The 17,252-nt window shown below is 39.3% G+C and overlaps 1 protein-coding gene across 1 annotated transcript in view; it reads right to left on the reverse strand.

The window, feature by feature from the left end:
* Window positions 1-3,291: 3,291 nt before the first annotated feature.
* LOC115783470 (poly(rC)-binding protein 4-like) overlaps window positions 3,292-17,252 on the reverse strand; it is a 37,258-nt gene continuing 23,297 nt past the window's right edge. The window contains exons 7-14 of the mRNA XM_030734302.1: window positions 15,938-16,066; window positions 14,641-14,715; window positions 12,103-12,174; window positions 9,667-9,708; window positions 9,495-9,570; window positions 9,024-9,073; window positions 6,162-6,331; window positions 3,292-4,239 (exon numbers count right to left, since the gene is read on the reverse strand). Of these exons, the coding sequence (XP_030590162.1) occupies window positions 3,894-4,239; window positions 6,162-6,331; window positions 9,024-9,073; window positions 9,495-9,570; window positions 9,667-9,708; window positions 12,103-12,174; window positions 14,641-14,715; window positions 15,938-16,066 (960 nt within the window). The 3' untranslated portion in view covers window positions 3,292-3,893. The remainder of the gene's footprint in view (window positions 4,240-6,161; window positions 6,332-9,023; window positions 9,074-9,494; window positions 9,571-9,666; window positions 9,709-12,102; window positions 12,175-14,640; window positions 14,716-15,937; window positions 16,067-17,252) is intronic.

Raw genomic sequence — 17,252 nt, forward strand, 5'->3', positions numbered from 1 at the left:
TTCCTGGTTGTTTTTTGCAGGTGGATGCTTTGTGTTACTGTACATCAAGTTTTCAGCTGACTAGACAACATCTATTTTTGTATGTGAGATCATCAGTTGTGTGAACATATTTCAGAAACCGTACCGAGACAGAAGGCACAGAATAGGCTGCTGTACTTTGTATGGAGTTGAACATGAGGTTATTAGATATATACAGCACATGAGTATCTCTTGTGAGCTTGATGGTGTTGAGGATAACTGGTGACTGAAGTGATACTCAAAATATAGGTACAATAGAATTTTTCAATGTAAATTCTGTTATTGTACATACAGCAGTATTGTGAAATATTTTTGAGAATTATTGCAGAAACCCCCCAAAAGGTTTATTGTTGTTTTGTGTATATACATGTACTCCAGAGATCAATGTAATTGATAAATATCTATAATCAGTGTTTGGAAAAGGACGAATCCATTAGACTGTGGCTGTCTCCACCGTTCTTGACTTGAGTCCTCTCATATAAATACTTTATACACTTTTCAATGTGCTTTCCTGTACATATGGTGTTAGCATGATCAAACAGTGTTTGGTTGTAAAAGTGGTTTTCCTACTCCCATAACTGCTGTGGTATGGAATTCATTAACAATGCCAAACATTAAAGACAATCTTTTATCAGCTGTAACTCTTCCTCATTACCTTTTCTGCACTGCGAATGATCAAATGGCATACTGAGTCGACAGTAGAGGGTGCTATTTGTCACTGAATTACAAGGCTGAGTCCTTAAATGGTAAAAATGCAGATATTTGTGCTATTTTCAGTTTTGTGAGTGCATAGATAACAGCATGCCACACATCCCAAGAGTCCACCACAACTGAAAAAAGACAACAACAAAAAAAAAGGAAATGTGACAGCTAAATGACAGCTAAGGTCCCCGCTGTCACCAGCTCAAACTTCATGCTTTGATATTCTAATGGAACATATCTGGTGTGTGGTAATGCAGCTGGAATATCAGTGGCATTTATCTGTTCATGCAAAGAAAGCATATTTCACCGTAGCATAAAAATTTATATAAGCTATGGACAAATCTTGAAATACTATTAACTTCGATTTGCTTCAGATTTTGACTGTACTATAAATGCTCTAAACCCCTATCACTATAAACATTAGTTTTTTATAGTATATATTAGAAATAGACTACAGTCATCTGAAAAATAAAGTTTTCAAAGGAGTCTGCAGTCCTGTGAAGAAGCAAGTACACCCTTAGTGGTTCTATAGGAATTAAGAGGGTAAGTAGATTATCAAGTGTGAACACCTCCATAAAAGCAGACGTTTTAGCACTTTACTGGTCTGGAGCATTCAGGTGTTTAACGCAGGGCTACAATCTTCCCAGGAGTGAACATCCCAGCAATTTCCCCCGAAAGGTTAGACCGTCTAAGACTCTACATGCCTCAGTTAGCATGTTAAATCTTAAAGTACATGGCAGTACAATTAAAAAAAAGACTGAACAAGTAGATGTTTGTTGATGCTTTTTTGGAATGGTTGCCAAGAGAAAGCCTTTTCTCTCCAAAAAGAAGAGCATGACATGAGATGAATGCCCCTCCCTGAGCCTGGTTCTGCCAGGAGTTTCTTCCTGTTAAAAGGGAGTTTTTCCTTCCCACTGTCGCCAAGTGCTTGCTCATGCTGTAGGTGGTCATTTTGACTGTTGGTTTTCTCCGTAATTACTGTAGAGTCTTTACTTTACAATATAAAGCACTTTGAGGTGACTATTTATTGTGATTTGGCGCTATATAAATAAAATTGAATTGAACTGAATTGAACAAACTACAAGACTTCTGAAACAATGTTGTTTGGATGGACAAGACCAAAGTGGAGATGTTTGACCACAATGGACAGCACCATATTTGATGAAAACCAAACACAGCATTAAAGCAGAAACACCTCGTACAGTACCAACTATCAAGCATGGTGGTGAAGTGGTGATGTTCTGGGTTTGAGAACAGGACCTGGGCACCTTGCTGTCATTGCATTTACCACAAACTCCTCTCTGTACCACAGTATTCTTAAGTCAAATGTGAAGCCATCTGCCGGACAGCTAAAGCTTGACTGAAATTGGGTCACTCGTGAATGAATCAAAGTGTTGCAATGGCCCAGTCCAAACTCAACCTGCCTGAAATGATGTCGCAGGACCTTAAGAGAGCTGTACAAACATGACTGCCTGCAAACCTCAATGGACTGAAGCAACACTGTAAAAAGAGTCAGCCAAAATTCCTCTACAACGATGTGAGTGACTGATAAAGTCATACAGAAAATACTTATTTGAAGTTATTGGTGATGAAGATGGTTTTGATTTGTTATTTGAAGGTTCTACAAGCTATTGTATCAGGGCATGAACTTGGATTTAGTAGGTCCTGGAAAGAATATCCTTACAAGAGATACTGGCAAAGAGCCAGAAAAGAAAATCAAGGACCTCAAAGATCAATTTTTCTTTGAATCATAATTTAGTTTCTCTGTTTGGTGGACTTCAGAAGAATATCAGTGAAATTGAAGCATAAGCTATTTTCTGACTCTGAAGAGTGAATATGTTTGATAACAATGAGGATTGTGCACTCATAGTGTCTTGCATATCCATGATGCAGTCACAGAAGAAAAAAAAAAAAAAACAGAAATAGGATGAAAGGATTCAAACTGCCTCTCTTGAGGATGATGATGCTGTGGCGCATGCTGATGCAGATCCTTTCTTTTTTTTTTTTTTTTAAACTGCATCACTGTGAATCCTCAGATCTTTTCCAGCTCCTAGCTATGTTAGTGCCCCTTTTTTCACACAAACTCCTCTGCCTTACAATCTCACTATAGTTTGTCTCAAGGGACATACAGAGAGCAGTTTCTCCACACAGAACAAACACAATATGATCGTGTATTTTTATACATGTACACTGGCATGTGAGCACGTTGCCCATCATGCAGGCAGAGCTCTCTTCTCCTCTGAGGTCGCACTCTCATTCTGCAGTTATTGTTTTGGGCACATGAGCACAATAATGCGAAAAGCATCTCTCATCAATTATTGCAGCTAAAATGAGAAGCTGCCATCTTGTTGGTGTTTGGGTGAAAATAAAAACAACCTAAATCTGGCATTGCTTTTTTTTTGTGCGCGCGTGTGTGTGTCTGTGTGTGTGTCCTGTCTCTTCCTGAAAATGAGTTTCTGCACTGCTTCATTATTTTACATTAGTTTGGTTCAGCTCTTCGAATGCCTGTGAAGGAATCGGATACAGCCACCATTAACAGGAACCAAAGACTTTTAATAAATGAAACAATACTAATAAATAAAGATGAACCAAGTTGCACGATCAAAATAAATTCCAACACAAGAGACATAACACTGAACAACGTAAAGTACAGTAATATAGCACAGATTATTTAAAAAAAAAAAAAAGGGAAAAAAAGAAAACCCCCAGACAATTACAAATTTTCTTAAAAACTTCAAGAGGCAAACATAGACATTGTATAAAAGCATCATACAGTAGAACATCTGTCATCTGAGTATAATTTACAAATTTATTGAGGATAAATACTTAGCTGTTTTCTAACTTGAGACACACATGTAAAAACTGGTAAACATGTGTCTCTCAGGTGAGGCTCCAGCCCTTTTTTTTTTTTTTTTTTTTTTGTGATCAATAACAGTGATGAGGTGACAATGACGGCTGTCCATCAATTCATGGGTAACTCACAAATTATCTATAGTTGTAAATAAATTTTAATAGCTTTATCCACATCTCCATCGGTCTCGTCTCTGTTGGTGTATCATAGAATAAAAGGCAAGAGCATGTCTGCCAGCGGATATGGCTACATCAGGCGTTTGTGAAAGAACACTGCAGCTGTCCTTCATCTGACTCTCTGCACATGGAGCTCAGAGGCTTCATCAGTAGGGAGCGAACTTCTGTCTCTCTGGCTTTTTGATGCAGTTGGCTGAGGAAATTTTGGCCGTGTAGGCAGCCAGAGTGGTATGGGAGGGTGCTGCAGTGACAGCTACGGTGGGGGCTGGGCTGGACAAAGTCAGAAAGGGGACAGACTTCACCCCCAGCAGCCCAGAGAGGGGCATGGCACCGTATGGAGTTCCCAGAACATGAGCTGGGGTCAGGGTGCTCACAGCAGCCAGGGTGGGTGCAGGAGAAGCAGCTGGGGAGGCTGGCTGGGTGAAGGCCATGTTGAGGTCAACTGGACTTGCCATGCTGGCTGCTTGGGCTGTAGATTTGGCTGTCTCTAAACTATGATAGAAAAAAAGAAAAGGGGGACATGGAGACAGGACAGGGAATGGAGATTAGAGGATTATTCTGTTGCTGCAACACTGGGGGAAGTTTCTGGAAACTCATTAAAGGGGAACTCCACCAAAGTTACTTATCAAAGTCTGTTTACAGGTCTTGGGGAGCATTACTGCATATGTGAAAAAAAAACTGTTATAGCTCCAGAAGGAGCTTCGTAACGTAATATCATAATATACTGGAAGCAATGCCATTAAAGTCAGCAATTATAAATATGAAAATAAAAAAAATCTGCAGTTGGCATGAGTAGTGAGTTTACCAGACCTCTCTAGTCTGCTCCTCATTTCTGCTTGAGGCAAATACTTTGAAAAAGTTTGAAAGACTCAGGGCCTTCTTAAAATCTTATATATCTCAGATTTATGATTTTATACATAATTTTATGTAACTGCTAATAAACTTGTTTTTTTTTTTAAACTTATCTTTAATTTCAGTTTCAGTGTTTATGTATTTACATGTACAATTCAGACTCTTGTTTTCCATTTGTTACATTTAAAGCTGCATCTATTTGTATCGGGATAGTTAGATACAATAAAAAAAAAAAATTGACAATGATAATGACTGAACAGAAGTGCTAAAGTAAATATTCCAATTGGGGAGATTGATATATAATTAAACAGAAAAGTTAAATTAACATAAATAATTAAAGAAGAAAAATTACAAAGAAAACAAAAATAACAGCATGAGAGGGAGAGGAAAAAAGAGAGAAAGGAAAACCCCACCATGTGCCTATCTATAGGACACAAATATGTGTGTTGACCCTGTGACAGACTGATGACCTGTCCAGGGTGTACCCGGCCTCTTGCCCTATGTCAGCTGGGATGGGCTCCAGCCTCCCGTGACCCTGAGGTGGAAGAAAATGGATGGATGGATGGATGGATGGATGGATGGATGGATGGATGGATGGATGGAGATATGTGTATTGTTTCTGCTCTGTAAGTTAACTCAAATGAGTACACTAAATCAGGAGCTGCCCGCTGCCATTTGATAAATATATCTTTTTGAATTCTCAGGGAGTATGTCATTTGTTCCATCTGCTATAGCTCCCATAACTTCTTGACCCATTTGCTATAAAGGTTTGAGCCACTTAGCTGATACATGTGATTGCTGCAGTGGGACATGACCAAATATATGAGTATGGTCACCAATATATGGCCCACATTTTCTCCAACACTTGTTTGACTGTGTTGTTCAAATTTCTGCCATTATGACTGGTGTCCAGAAAAATCAACTATCTTTCATTTGAATCTCTCCATTAATTGGAGTTGGTTATTAGGTGTACTTAGTACATATATAAATATGATTTTGATTTTGTTGAAAGTATTTTTTGATATTCTTTTGTCACTGTTAGTATATATTTTTATACATACTATTGAGATGTGTTGTTTGAGGAATACCAAATGTAAAGCCCATCTAAACAAGTCACAAGCGTTGAAGTGGGAATTTTTTTTTTCTCGTTTTTTGGAAGCAGAAGAAAAATATACATTTTTAATCTCTAAAAAAGTAAAGGCTGACACCTAAGAAATACTAATTAAATACTATTAATATGTTTTGTTGTCTAAATTTTTTATGTGCCCAGTTTTAATCTGCAACCTGTCATAAAATTACTTAATGATTATTTTCTTTTGCTATGCTCTTATATAGTGGAAAAGTTAATTAAAAAAAACATGTCAGAGTATAGTAATAACTGAATTCCAACAATACATTACCATATGACACACAATACAGAACTGCTTTTACTCATTCTTCATACCAGCAGCACCTCATTATCAGTTATAACATGACCTTTGACCCTTTTAAGCCAGTGCACTTCTCTCAGCCCTGCGCTTGCAGCCATTCATTAGATGCCTGCATGTGTCACTGGGCCTTACCAGGAGGTAATGAGGTACTGGGCCAGGTTGATGCTCACTGGTGTTCCTGTGATAGTGACATGGCGATCACTTGTCCCGTCCAGCTGGCTCCCGATTTTAATCTGAGCTCCTGACACCTGCCTGATCTCGTTGATCTTAGTGCCCTGACGGCCAATGATCGAGCCAATCAGCTGCAGGGAGGACAGAGTCGAGACAAATCAGGTCAGTTTGATGGAAAAATTAATTACTATGTAGATATACTGAAGCTGAGGACTTTAATAAATCATTTGACTGAACACAGCTTTTTCTCAGTGTCGGATCTGCTGTGCTGATCAAAGTAATTCTGACAAAGGGGGCAAAGGAGAGGGAACACTATAAAAACTGCACTGCTGTTGAGCTGACTTAATGCAGCCCACTTCAAATATTGCAATTACATTGTTTGTCTTCACTGGATTGGTCATTCATCATGCATGTCAAACTTCCCCCCCTCTGGCGAGTCTCCCTTAATTGCTACTGTGTGCGCACCGGTAAAAGAGATGAGAGAAGGCACATTTGCCTCTCATTAATCTGAGTGGCTAAAAGGTTATTGATTCCTCAGAGTGGTGATGACTTCCCAAACAAATCACTTCCCAAATGCACGCCAGCTAGATGCATCTCTGCCCTAATGGAAAACATAATGGGAAAATAACTCAAATATATAATATACAGTCCCATCGGCTTGAGTGTTCTCTCCGCTGAGAGCAGATTAGACAATGACACGAGTTTTATTGCATTCCAAAATACATTATCACTTTTGTTTTGCTTTCATTACCTGCACCCTTGGCTATTAGTGGCAATATTCAGCAGAGCCAAAGCTTGGGGCATCAGCTCAAGTGCAGGGTGTCAAGGCTCAGGCGACAGGGTTATGTTGCCAAATATATTGTGAGTGGGCCAGACAGTGATGAAGTACTTGTAGTAAGTGAGTGCACAGGAAGTTTAACAGTAGCTGACATATAGGCAGAAACACACACACATGCACACACACACACACTAACACAATGTCCTCTCTCCATTTTACATTCCTTTCCTGAGAAGTAAGCAGCCTGTTCCACAATGTCTGATCTGTCACACAGCGACCTGGTTGGTCTGCCTGGCTATTATTGGCTCAGCAGTTTATTCAGGGGGGAAGAGATACATAGAGAGCAGCCAGCCTAGAGAGCAACTCTAGAAACAATGGTCACTACAGAGCTCAAATCACAGATAACGTCTCTACCACACTGAGACCAAAAATCACAGCTCTTTTACACCAGCTCGGCCACTTTGGTGTGGATGACAACCAACAGCATCTGTGTATGAACAACCTAAGAAAAAAATCAGAAAAATAAGCTTGTAACTAAGCAAGCTAGAGCTGCATAATGCTTTTCTTAGTGGTTATTTTAATAAACAGTAATGCTGCACAGTGCTCATGGTCCTCAGTTGTTAAGTGGCCTATATTTTGTTGTTTTCCTGCTGAGGCAGTCCTTTGAAAGGACACAAAAAGAGGGATGGGATGGTGAAGGTGCAGCCATTTTTCTTCTGGCTTAAATCTTCCTTCTTCCGCAGAACTACAGTATACTGCTGACTTGGTGTAAGCAGTTTCTGAATACATCTGTGTGTGCGTGCAAGTCTCCTTCAGCATTTAGTGTGTGAGCACACAGCGGGATTGTGTGGCCGGAGTGCGGCCGGCCTGAGGGGAGGCGGAGGGCTGAAGAGGCTCAGTCATAGCTGTAAGTCTTCTCTTCTGGAACAATGGTTGGAGCTTACAGCTGTCCCTGTCACATACAGCACTGGACTCCCTCATACCTCTGATGCATTGTGCTGCTTGCCATGCGGGGGTTTGCTTGGGGGAAGAAATGCCTTCAGGCATTTTAGAAATGTTGTTTGAGGGATGTGGCTATAGCCTCCATAGTGCATTGTAAATTTAAGTAACCAGTCCAATTCTTGCTTTTTCCCCAGTTTCAACAAAGACAGCAGAGCGAAAGCTATTTTAATTGCCTATTGCTGTTCTTTCATTGGCAAAGTATGAAGCTGAAAGAGTATTTTTGAAACCACAGTGTGGCTAAATGCTCACTAGCATTTATTACCCTGTGGTCCAAAATAATCCCCAAACAAGAGCAACATTTTTTTTTTTTTCCTGTTTCAGTAATGATCGGTTGATCAGCTGATTGGTACCCAGTTTTTACAAAATTTAAACTCCAGCTTTATGGTTTAATTTTCAGAGCAATGTTTCATTAATGTGAATAATTGTAGTCCAGGATAATTAAAGTTCAATTATAAATGACCTCATTACAATTTCAAATTTTGAATAATTAAAAAAAAAAACCTCAGAGCAGACCATCTGATCAAACAGTGAATTTGAAGGGAAATGTAGTATAGTTGAAGTCAAATCTATATCTTGTAACTTCAGCTCTCAGATTGGAGAGACATTACATCAAACACTGGTGGAAGCTAAGTGAAGAGGGAAAGGATCTTTGTCTGTTTCCTTATTGGCTGTTTTGACAGCAGACAGCTTCTAAGTAGGTCAGGGAACATGAGAGGATTTACTGAACACTCACGGGAGTCCCTCTAAGACATTGCAACTGCAGCCCAGACAATAATGCGAAAGGATCCATATCATCTCAAAATCCCTTTAACCTTGGGCTAGTCCGAGGTTAAAATAACGAGGATAATTAGTAAATTGCAAACACGTCTCTTGTGTCTTTTGAAGTCACGCCAGACGTCTTTGTAGTTGCAGCTAGTCACCTGCTTCGGTGCTGCGTACATGTGAGATGAGCGCTGACTTCCTGTTGTTTTTGCTGTTGTAAAATAGGAAAATATAAACAACATACAGAACAGAAACCCAAAAGCGGACTTGCTTTTCCTTACATCATTGGGAATAAGCAGCTCCTGAGACGTCTGAGAGTTTGAGTCCATCCCTGATAAGAGAGAAAATACAAGCAGCAGCTGAATAAAATTGAATTGAAATATCACTTGGTTCTTTTAGTTAGCAGAGCCATGCAAACCACCACTGAGACTGAGGAAAAACCCTTTCAGCTGCAAACTGCCAGATATAGTAAAGCATTTAATTTCCATTTTAATGGGCTGATGTTTAACACGGCACTCATTCTTTTCTTTCCCATAGTTCTCTGACTCTGCACAACATATCGTTTCACATAATAGTTTCTCTCTCATACTAGGAGATATAAGAAAGCTATAAAGCGCCCTCTCCTCCCATCTCATTGACAAAAGCTCATAATCAGCACAACTAATAACAGCTAGCATTTATTTCTGATGTCTAAACACAGTTTAGACATCTGAAATTAAGAAAACAGGGATTAAAATTACTACAATACACACCAGGTATGACAGCTGAAGCAGGCTGGGCAATAGGACTCAAGCCTTGCTGCACTGACAGCTGATGTAGCTTGGCCAGCTGTAAAACAAAGAGGAAGAACTTTATTCAATGTACACAAAACCATAAACTATTCATGCTATATTAAATTTTAAAACGTCCACCAAATGGTCATACCTCTGAGTGTGGAATGCCATATTGGTTCTGCAAAGTGTAGGCCTGAAAAAGAGAATCCTGCATTAGGTAAATTACAGCAATAAAAATGTCATATGCAGGCAATAAATCTGCTGCCTCTTAATGGAAGTGCTTCACTGTCAATACATGCCTTTTTCTGATAAGCAAAAATTAATGCTAACAAGCGCACCAACTGATCATACTAGAATCTAAATAACAACAACAACAACAAAAAACATATTGTCTTCATTCACTTGTATTGATTCAACCAATGCAAATGCGGGGCATCCAGCACCAGTAATATAATTTGTCTGTTTGTCAGAAAGCACTAAAGTACTCGGCCAAACTTCCTGAAAGTTGGTGAAGAATGAGCAAAGAAAGAAGTCATTAAATGTAGGATATCAGCGAGTGACCTTGGTGGATAAGTTTGCTCTCCTTCAGGGACTTTCTACTTTTGGTTTTGTTTGCCCAGGTTTAGAAATATCTGCTCCCGAGACTTCTACCTGTACCCCAATACAGGGGAGGCCAATAGGATTTTGCTTGTGGTGCTCAGGGCATTAAGATGACTTATAAAATATTCAACAGAACATTTCTGTCTGTACAGTGTCCCTTTACTCTGGATAATCCACAGACCCTAATGCTGACAGTTTTCAGAAGGAGAATTTCATCAGTTTCAAATCATTTATATGAAAAACTGTGGTTGACTTGTCTGAGAAACTGGCACAAAGTTGGGAAATACACAAGACTTCTTAAGCCTTGGACCTGGCTGAAATTGGCTTTACTTCTTCTTTGTTTGAGTTTTCGCCGTCTCCACTGCTCCACTACTAATAAAATTAGTAGTGGAGCAGTGATTTTATTAAACCTAATATGGGGGAAAGTACTGAAGCAGAACCTTCTCATTGCCACAAACTGGACTTGCACATTTTGTGAAGGGGACAAAATACAGAAATGGCCACTGTGAATTATTATAACCAAAAAAGGAACACAATGAATGTTTTTAACAAAACATGCCTTAACAAATTAATCTCAAATGTAATCTACTTTGGTTGCCAAAAAGTAATTTACTGACAAAGAAACCATAGTATCCTGACACACTGGCAAACCTCCAGAGAAGTCTCATGAACTAACTGCTGTATATAACAGGAAATTTAAACAGAGTAGTTTAATTTTGAGGAAGGATTATTGTGTAAACACTCCTGTCAACACCAATACAGATTTAAATAAAATCTGTATTATAACCAGATTTTACAGCTGGGCTCTCTGGGAAACAGAAGAACTGCATCATTTTTTTGTAGCAGCACTACTGAGACGTGTCAGGAAAGCGTTTAAAATTAAGTGTGTTTTTGAGCCGTGGAGTCTCCGGGACCTCAAGCAGAAGATTAGGGTTAAAGGTAATGGTTAAATGCTTTAAACTGCACAAAGATTCCTTTTATCTCCATTGCAGTGGGGTGTTAACAGACACCTGAAACCTGAAATGTCTTAAAACCAGGGCAAGAAAAGCTAAATGGAAGGTAACCACTGAAAGTAAATCAAAAATAAAGTTGATTTTTTTTTTCCTGTTATTTGTGTGAAATGATCTTTTAAACCATCAACTAAGCCCAAGTATTTCTTGGGCTTACCAAATCTATCTATCTATCTATCTATCTATCTATCTATCTATCTATCTATCTATCTATCTATCTATCTATCTATCTATCTATCTATCTGGGGTGGGGTGCTCTGCAGCCCTCCCTCAGTACAGTTGTGGCTCGACCAGACAGCACTTAGCTTAACTCAATTCTGCCTGACGCCAGCGGTCTGGCTGCTATTACCAGTTCATCCTATAAGGTCATAAACTGGAGAGGCGAGCTCATCTTTACAATGCATCAATACATTAGAGCTCTATTTATATAGGAAAGCATACACAAACCGCAAATTCACTGCAATAATCCTACCAGTTACAGCACAAGTAATTTCAGTTGTGAACTCTCTATTTCATAAGCCACAGTTAGATTTTGTTTAACTCTAGGGCTGTTTTGTCAAAGGTTATTGTTTCCTTTCCGATATGACAGTATCTGATAGTGCTGTCATGGGAGGAATATTCCTAAAGCCGCAATTTTTCTGGTGTAGAGCTGGGTAGAGCTGGGATGGACAAAAAAGAGATGGCAGAGTTGCGGTTGTGGTGGTGTGTGTGATGGCATCATGTTTCAGGAGGGGTTATAACTCTTATGACAGTCCAGAACAATAGCAGCAGCTTACACTCAGCTGTTGTTTTTAATGCCTCATGCCATATGATGCACTGTGTAACTTTGGGCATACCACACAACCCCTCTGCTCACTCACCACTGAGATCCTCACGGCCCTGATATTAATTTGTGTGCTCCACAATGGAATCTAAGACCAGTGTTTGATTCCTGAAGAAATTTTTTTGAGTGTGTGTGTGTGTTATTGTCCAGTTACCTGCTGGAGGTCCAGGCCACCCTGGGCGACTGAGTAGAGAGGGTGGGGTGCAAATTCTGATGCTTCAAACACCTGAAAAACATGAGACAAGCAAGAAATGAAAACACGTGCTGGAGCTTATTACCCAAATATTGTTGTTTCTAAGTTCTGTTATTATTTTTTTAAATGACAGCGATGACACATAGATGTCTGAAACCTTTACTGGTAAATATGATGCAAAAATAATGAGTGAAAAAAAATATCCAATTTCTTCTTCTTTTTTTTTTCTCCTTGGCTTTAACTATAGAAATTTGGTCTGAGATGGGCTCTAAAGGCTGCATTTCTGTCACCTTTCCACACCTAACAGGCTTATAGGCTATGACTCATCCACAGACCCTTTCCCATTCCACTTCACTTTTTCCTCTGACAAATTATACAAACACCCCTTATCACTGCGCTGCCTTCATTAAAGATATCTCTCAGCGACCAGGATCACGCCCCGGGTTTAATTTGATAGCCTATTATGAAGAATATCAAAAACACAAAGCCATTCCATAAATTGACCGTAGTCTGTGGCTGCACAAACAGTGTAGGAACTGCTGACAGCTATGCAGAATATCTGGCTGCTGTAGCCAGAGGAGACGGCAGGTCTCCAGTCTCACTTGCTAATCTTGTGACTCGCTCCACAGGAGGGTGGATATCTGTCCTTCCTCAAACAGCAGCATATATGCTACTCAATCCCACCCTCATGCACACACATAAAATGACTGATCCCCCACTGAGAACCCTTTGTGTGACTCTTGTTTCAACAGTGGGGTTAGTTTTCAAGGATGTCTTAGATCCGAGACATCCAAGCAATGAACAAAGCAATCACTGGCAATACCTCCCCAAACATCCTCCAATAACCATTATATTTTCAATAACCATATATTTCCATGAAAGACAGCCCCAGATTCTAATTCAGCAGAACTTAGACTATAATGGCACAGTAGAGTGGCAATCTTCAAGACTAACAAATGAAGCCAGCAGCCAAGTGCCAAAAAATGTTGTTACTCATTATGGTAGGCTCCAAAACATCATTTCCCAGAAAGGTTCATGTTAAAAATTCGACTTTACAGTAAAAATAAACATATTATTTATATTTACATGTTGTTTATTATTTTAGTTTCTATAGTCAATTTACCATTTGCAGCTGCACAGAGGGTACAATTTTATACAGCCCACTTGTTTATATTGCGTTAAAGATTACATTTATGCGCGATAAGGCACACGGCCACCTTGAGTAAAAGGTGACGGCAGACGGGGTAGCTAGCTGTTTGCTATTTGGAGTCACTGAACTGGACCTCTTGGCCATGTGTGCTGGTACATTATGGATCATTTTAATGTAATTATCTGACTAATAATATGGCTTGCTTTGTGATTAATTGTACTAAGAGGCCATCCAAGAAACCTTTGCTTTGCTTTTGCAGTCCCCTCTGGTAGACAAAGTATGCAACGTCAACATTCATAACATAGTCAGAAGGTGTTTCTTCCATCTACCCTCTACTCTTTAATTTTCATTAATTTGCCATTATAAATGCATAGATCAGCAAATAGCTAATATCAGCTAATAAATCGGACTTGATATCAACTCTTGAGTTGGGAATATCTCTCTCTCGGTGGGTCTGCCTGTTCACTTTGGTTCAGATTTGTCAGATGTTCATTTTCCATACATCCTAGTAACTTTGGTGATTTTGTGATTTTGAATTTTCCTTTTGCATCACTGTGATGACATTTTTCTTTGATAGCAAAACATTTTGACAGCAATTTGTTTCATTACCAAGAAATGTGGGAGACTGTACCTGGTTTTTCACCATCAGGTCACATTTTAATTTGGTCCACATTTTAATGTTGTAACCAAAAGCCTGCAAAGCAAATAGCTTCATTCCATCAGTCTCAGCCATCGTGAGTGTTTTTGTGCTAAACAGGAATTTTTAGAATGCTAAACTGAGACGATTAACAAGATCACATTAAATCGCAAAGCATCAGCCTGTTAGCACTGACAGTGAATTTTGTAAATCTTTAATCAGATTGGTGAAATGAAAATAAACTTAGCTGAAAGTAATTCTTTTGAGAAAACTTTACCAGAATCACCAATCTGAATCTAATCCTTTCATCTATATGAGCTTTGTGCTCTGTTAATGACTTTTTTTTCAGTTTGCCTTTGCTCCAATTGTAAATGCCATAGCAAGATCATGATCATTTTGATTGGTCATTACTTATTTTTCTATTCTCCCCTATCATTAACCTTTTCATCTGAGGCTTTAGTTCTGTTATACAGAATCTTGCCACCCTGCACAGTGGGAGTCTTGCTAGCCTCTAATCTGCTTTTGCTGTTCCCAGTGAAACAAAGTCATTAACCTTTTGCTAACTCAAGACCTAAATGTAACTCCTGGTGTAATCCTCTGTAAAACCACTATATGTGTAACAGCAGTTTTACCCCATCTTTTCAGAATCACTATGTTACTCATCATCATAGATAACCTAACCAATGTGTGAGGTAAAATCTTATTTTCTCACCTGGTTTCCTGCAATGAGGAGAGCAGCTGGTGAGGGGCTTGGTCGATAGGGAATGGTTGCACCCTTTGGGGGAGACTAAGGAGTCAAAAATAGGCCAAGGTGTCAGAGGATGCAAGATAAGATTTTTACCATGAATAAATCTTTTAGACATGGATGAGCTTTACACAGCTACTTTGAAATAAAGTCGGCAGTGGTGCGTAAGCCTGAAAATGAAGTGCGAATGGTGTTAAACTCCCTACAACATTAAAATACAATAACAGTTAATGATGAGCTAAACTGCTAATGACACTGACATTATTCCCAGTCTTGTTTTTTTTTTTGATAATATTAGTCATTCACTGAATAAATGAAGGAGTGTAGTGAGCGCTTTTTGTGGATAATAGCTTTGAGGTTTAGTGTGTGTCAGAGCTCAAGGCTTTGCTAAGGTTTGCCCTCTGGATAAATCAACCATCCACTGACATTTGAAGATAAAATTCTTCAAACACCAATAAGAAAAGGAGATTATGCACTGAACATGACACTGTATATCTTATCAAGTAACTGCAGTGTTGGCAATACTGTTTTGGGGTTGAAAATGTAGAGCAGTCACAGCAAATTTTTTCGTATAACTTTGCATAATTTAAATCTTGGAGCCAAAAGCAAGGCGCCACTGGTACGGAATTCTAATGAAACTCACAAGCCTTTGAAGAAAGCCCTGGAAAACTGGATCAAACTAGCAATTAGTCAGTCAGGTCCAGCTGCAATGCTAAAACAAAAAGGACTTGTGCACTCCCATGAACACACAGGGTGAAACTGTGCTTGGGGTTGTTTTCCTCTCATCTCCCCGGTTTTCTCAAGAGAGCTGTTGTCTAAAGGTGCACAGATTTCACTGCAGGCCCGTTAGTTTTCTGTTAGCTGACTAGTGTCCTCTCCAAGAATGCTGTACTCTAACCTGACAGTGGCACCTTTCGACTCTATCCAATGTCTTGCGAGGCAGATTACAGAAGGTTCAAACAATAGAGAAACTCAGCACCTATTTTGCATTTTCTATATCCTATATAAGGATTTACGCTGAATGTACTTTGCTTTAACATAGTAACAGGTATCATTACATAAAAAATAGGCCGACACAGCCTACTAAAAAAAATGCATTTATTTCTGCTGCAGTGGAATTGACAATAACAGACAGCATGCTGGTGAAATAAAAGCATGCATGTCAATAAGAATTATTTTCCGCAGCCAGCTACAGCAGAGCAATGACAAAATGTCAGCAAGGTGTGGGTGCAAGGAGGAAAGAGAGGGATGGTACGCTTCCTACCTCCAGGATTACTGTGCAGATGAGCTTGACACACTGGATTACCGAGTCCTGATTCCCAGATATCGTCACCCCTCGCTCAGTTGAGTTGGGTAGCAAATCCCCTGCCACCTGTATCTGAGCTCCAGTGCTCTGCAAATGATAGGGTTTTAAAAAAAATGGCTTGATCCTGGAGATAAGGTGAGTTGTGATTACAGGGCCACAGCCTCCTTTTTGTCCCTCTCTGAGCTGGCTTTGCTGACATTATATTTTTCCACCCCCTACTGAAGACCAGCCGCACTGTAGCGTGCTTAACATCAAGTCATGGCAAACTAACATCCACATCTACAATTACAAGATGCCATGCTCTTAATTATAGCTGATGTATACCTAATACAGCATGCCTACAGGCAAAGAGTGCTGGCTGAGTTGAAACTTTTTAAGCTTTATCTATACTTGCTGATATCAACCTATTTCTGGAGGCAGTGGTTGAAACACACAAATAACCATTGAGGCTGTAACTGATGAGTCCTGTGGCAACCAAACAAAACAACAGAAACAAGTTTAGGATATGAACAAGCCAACAGAATCTATCTAACCACAGAATATCACCTGGATGCCATTACTGAGGAAGGTTAAGCTAAAATGAGAGACATTCTATTTGTAGATTGGTACAGACCTACAGTTAAGGAGTCAGATGTCTCTGGCAATGGATCTGATACGTTTAATCCTAATGTTTCAACTGGGCCTAAATGTAGTCAGGAGTTTTTCCCCTATCAAAGCTGCCACTGCTGAGTCACAGTCTCTGTTGTGTTAAGTGATATATCTGGACGCCACTGTTTCATCAATTTCCTGCACTAATGGTCAAACATCACAATGTAAAAAGTGCAGATAAAAAATATCTGCTACAACTTGTCTGTTTCCCAAAAATGTTGCTCTGTGACTTGCTTTATATTTAGCCATACTAGCAACATAGTCCTGAGAATGACAGCAGTGTTCTCTTGTGTTTTTAGGTGGAATGCACCAACTACTATCAGGTGCATTGCTATTAAACTACATACATAATTGTCCCCACAGAAATAATTTCACTGTGGTGACTCCCAATGTGTCACCAAAGTGAAATTTGGTGATTCTTTTTTTTTCATGAAAAAAAAAAAAAAAAAATCAGCTCATCATCAGGTCAAAATTTTGTATCTCCAATACTTTGTTTTATGATGAAATACAAACAAATTATAATAATTTTTCTTCATGTCAGTATAATATGTGTGAAGTTGTTGACTTTGTCCGAAAAACTGTGCCGTGACTCTAACAGTGCACACCTTGAGTGATGCAACAGCAA

This window comes from Archocentrus centrarchus, chromosome 7 (genome assembly GCF_007364275.1).
Source record: "Archocentrus centrarchus isolate MPI-CPG fArcCen1 chromosome 7, fArcCen1, whole genome shotgun sequence".
Classification (NCBI taxonomy): domain Eukaryota; kingdom Metazoa; phylum Chordata; class Actinopteri; order Cichliformes; family Cichlidae; genus Archocentrus; species Archocentrus centrarchus.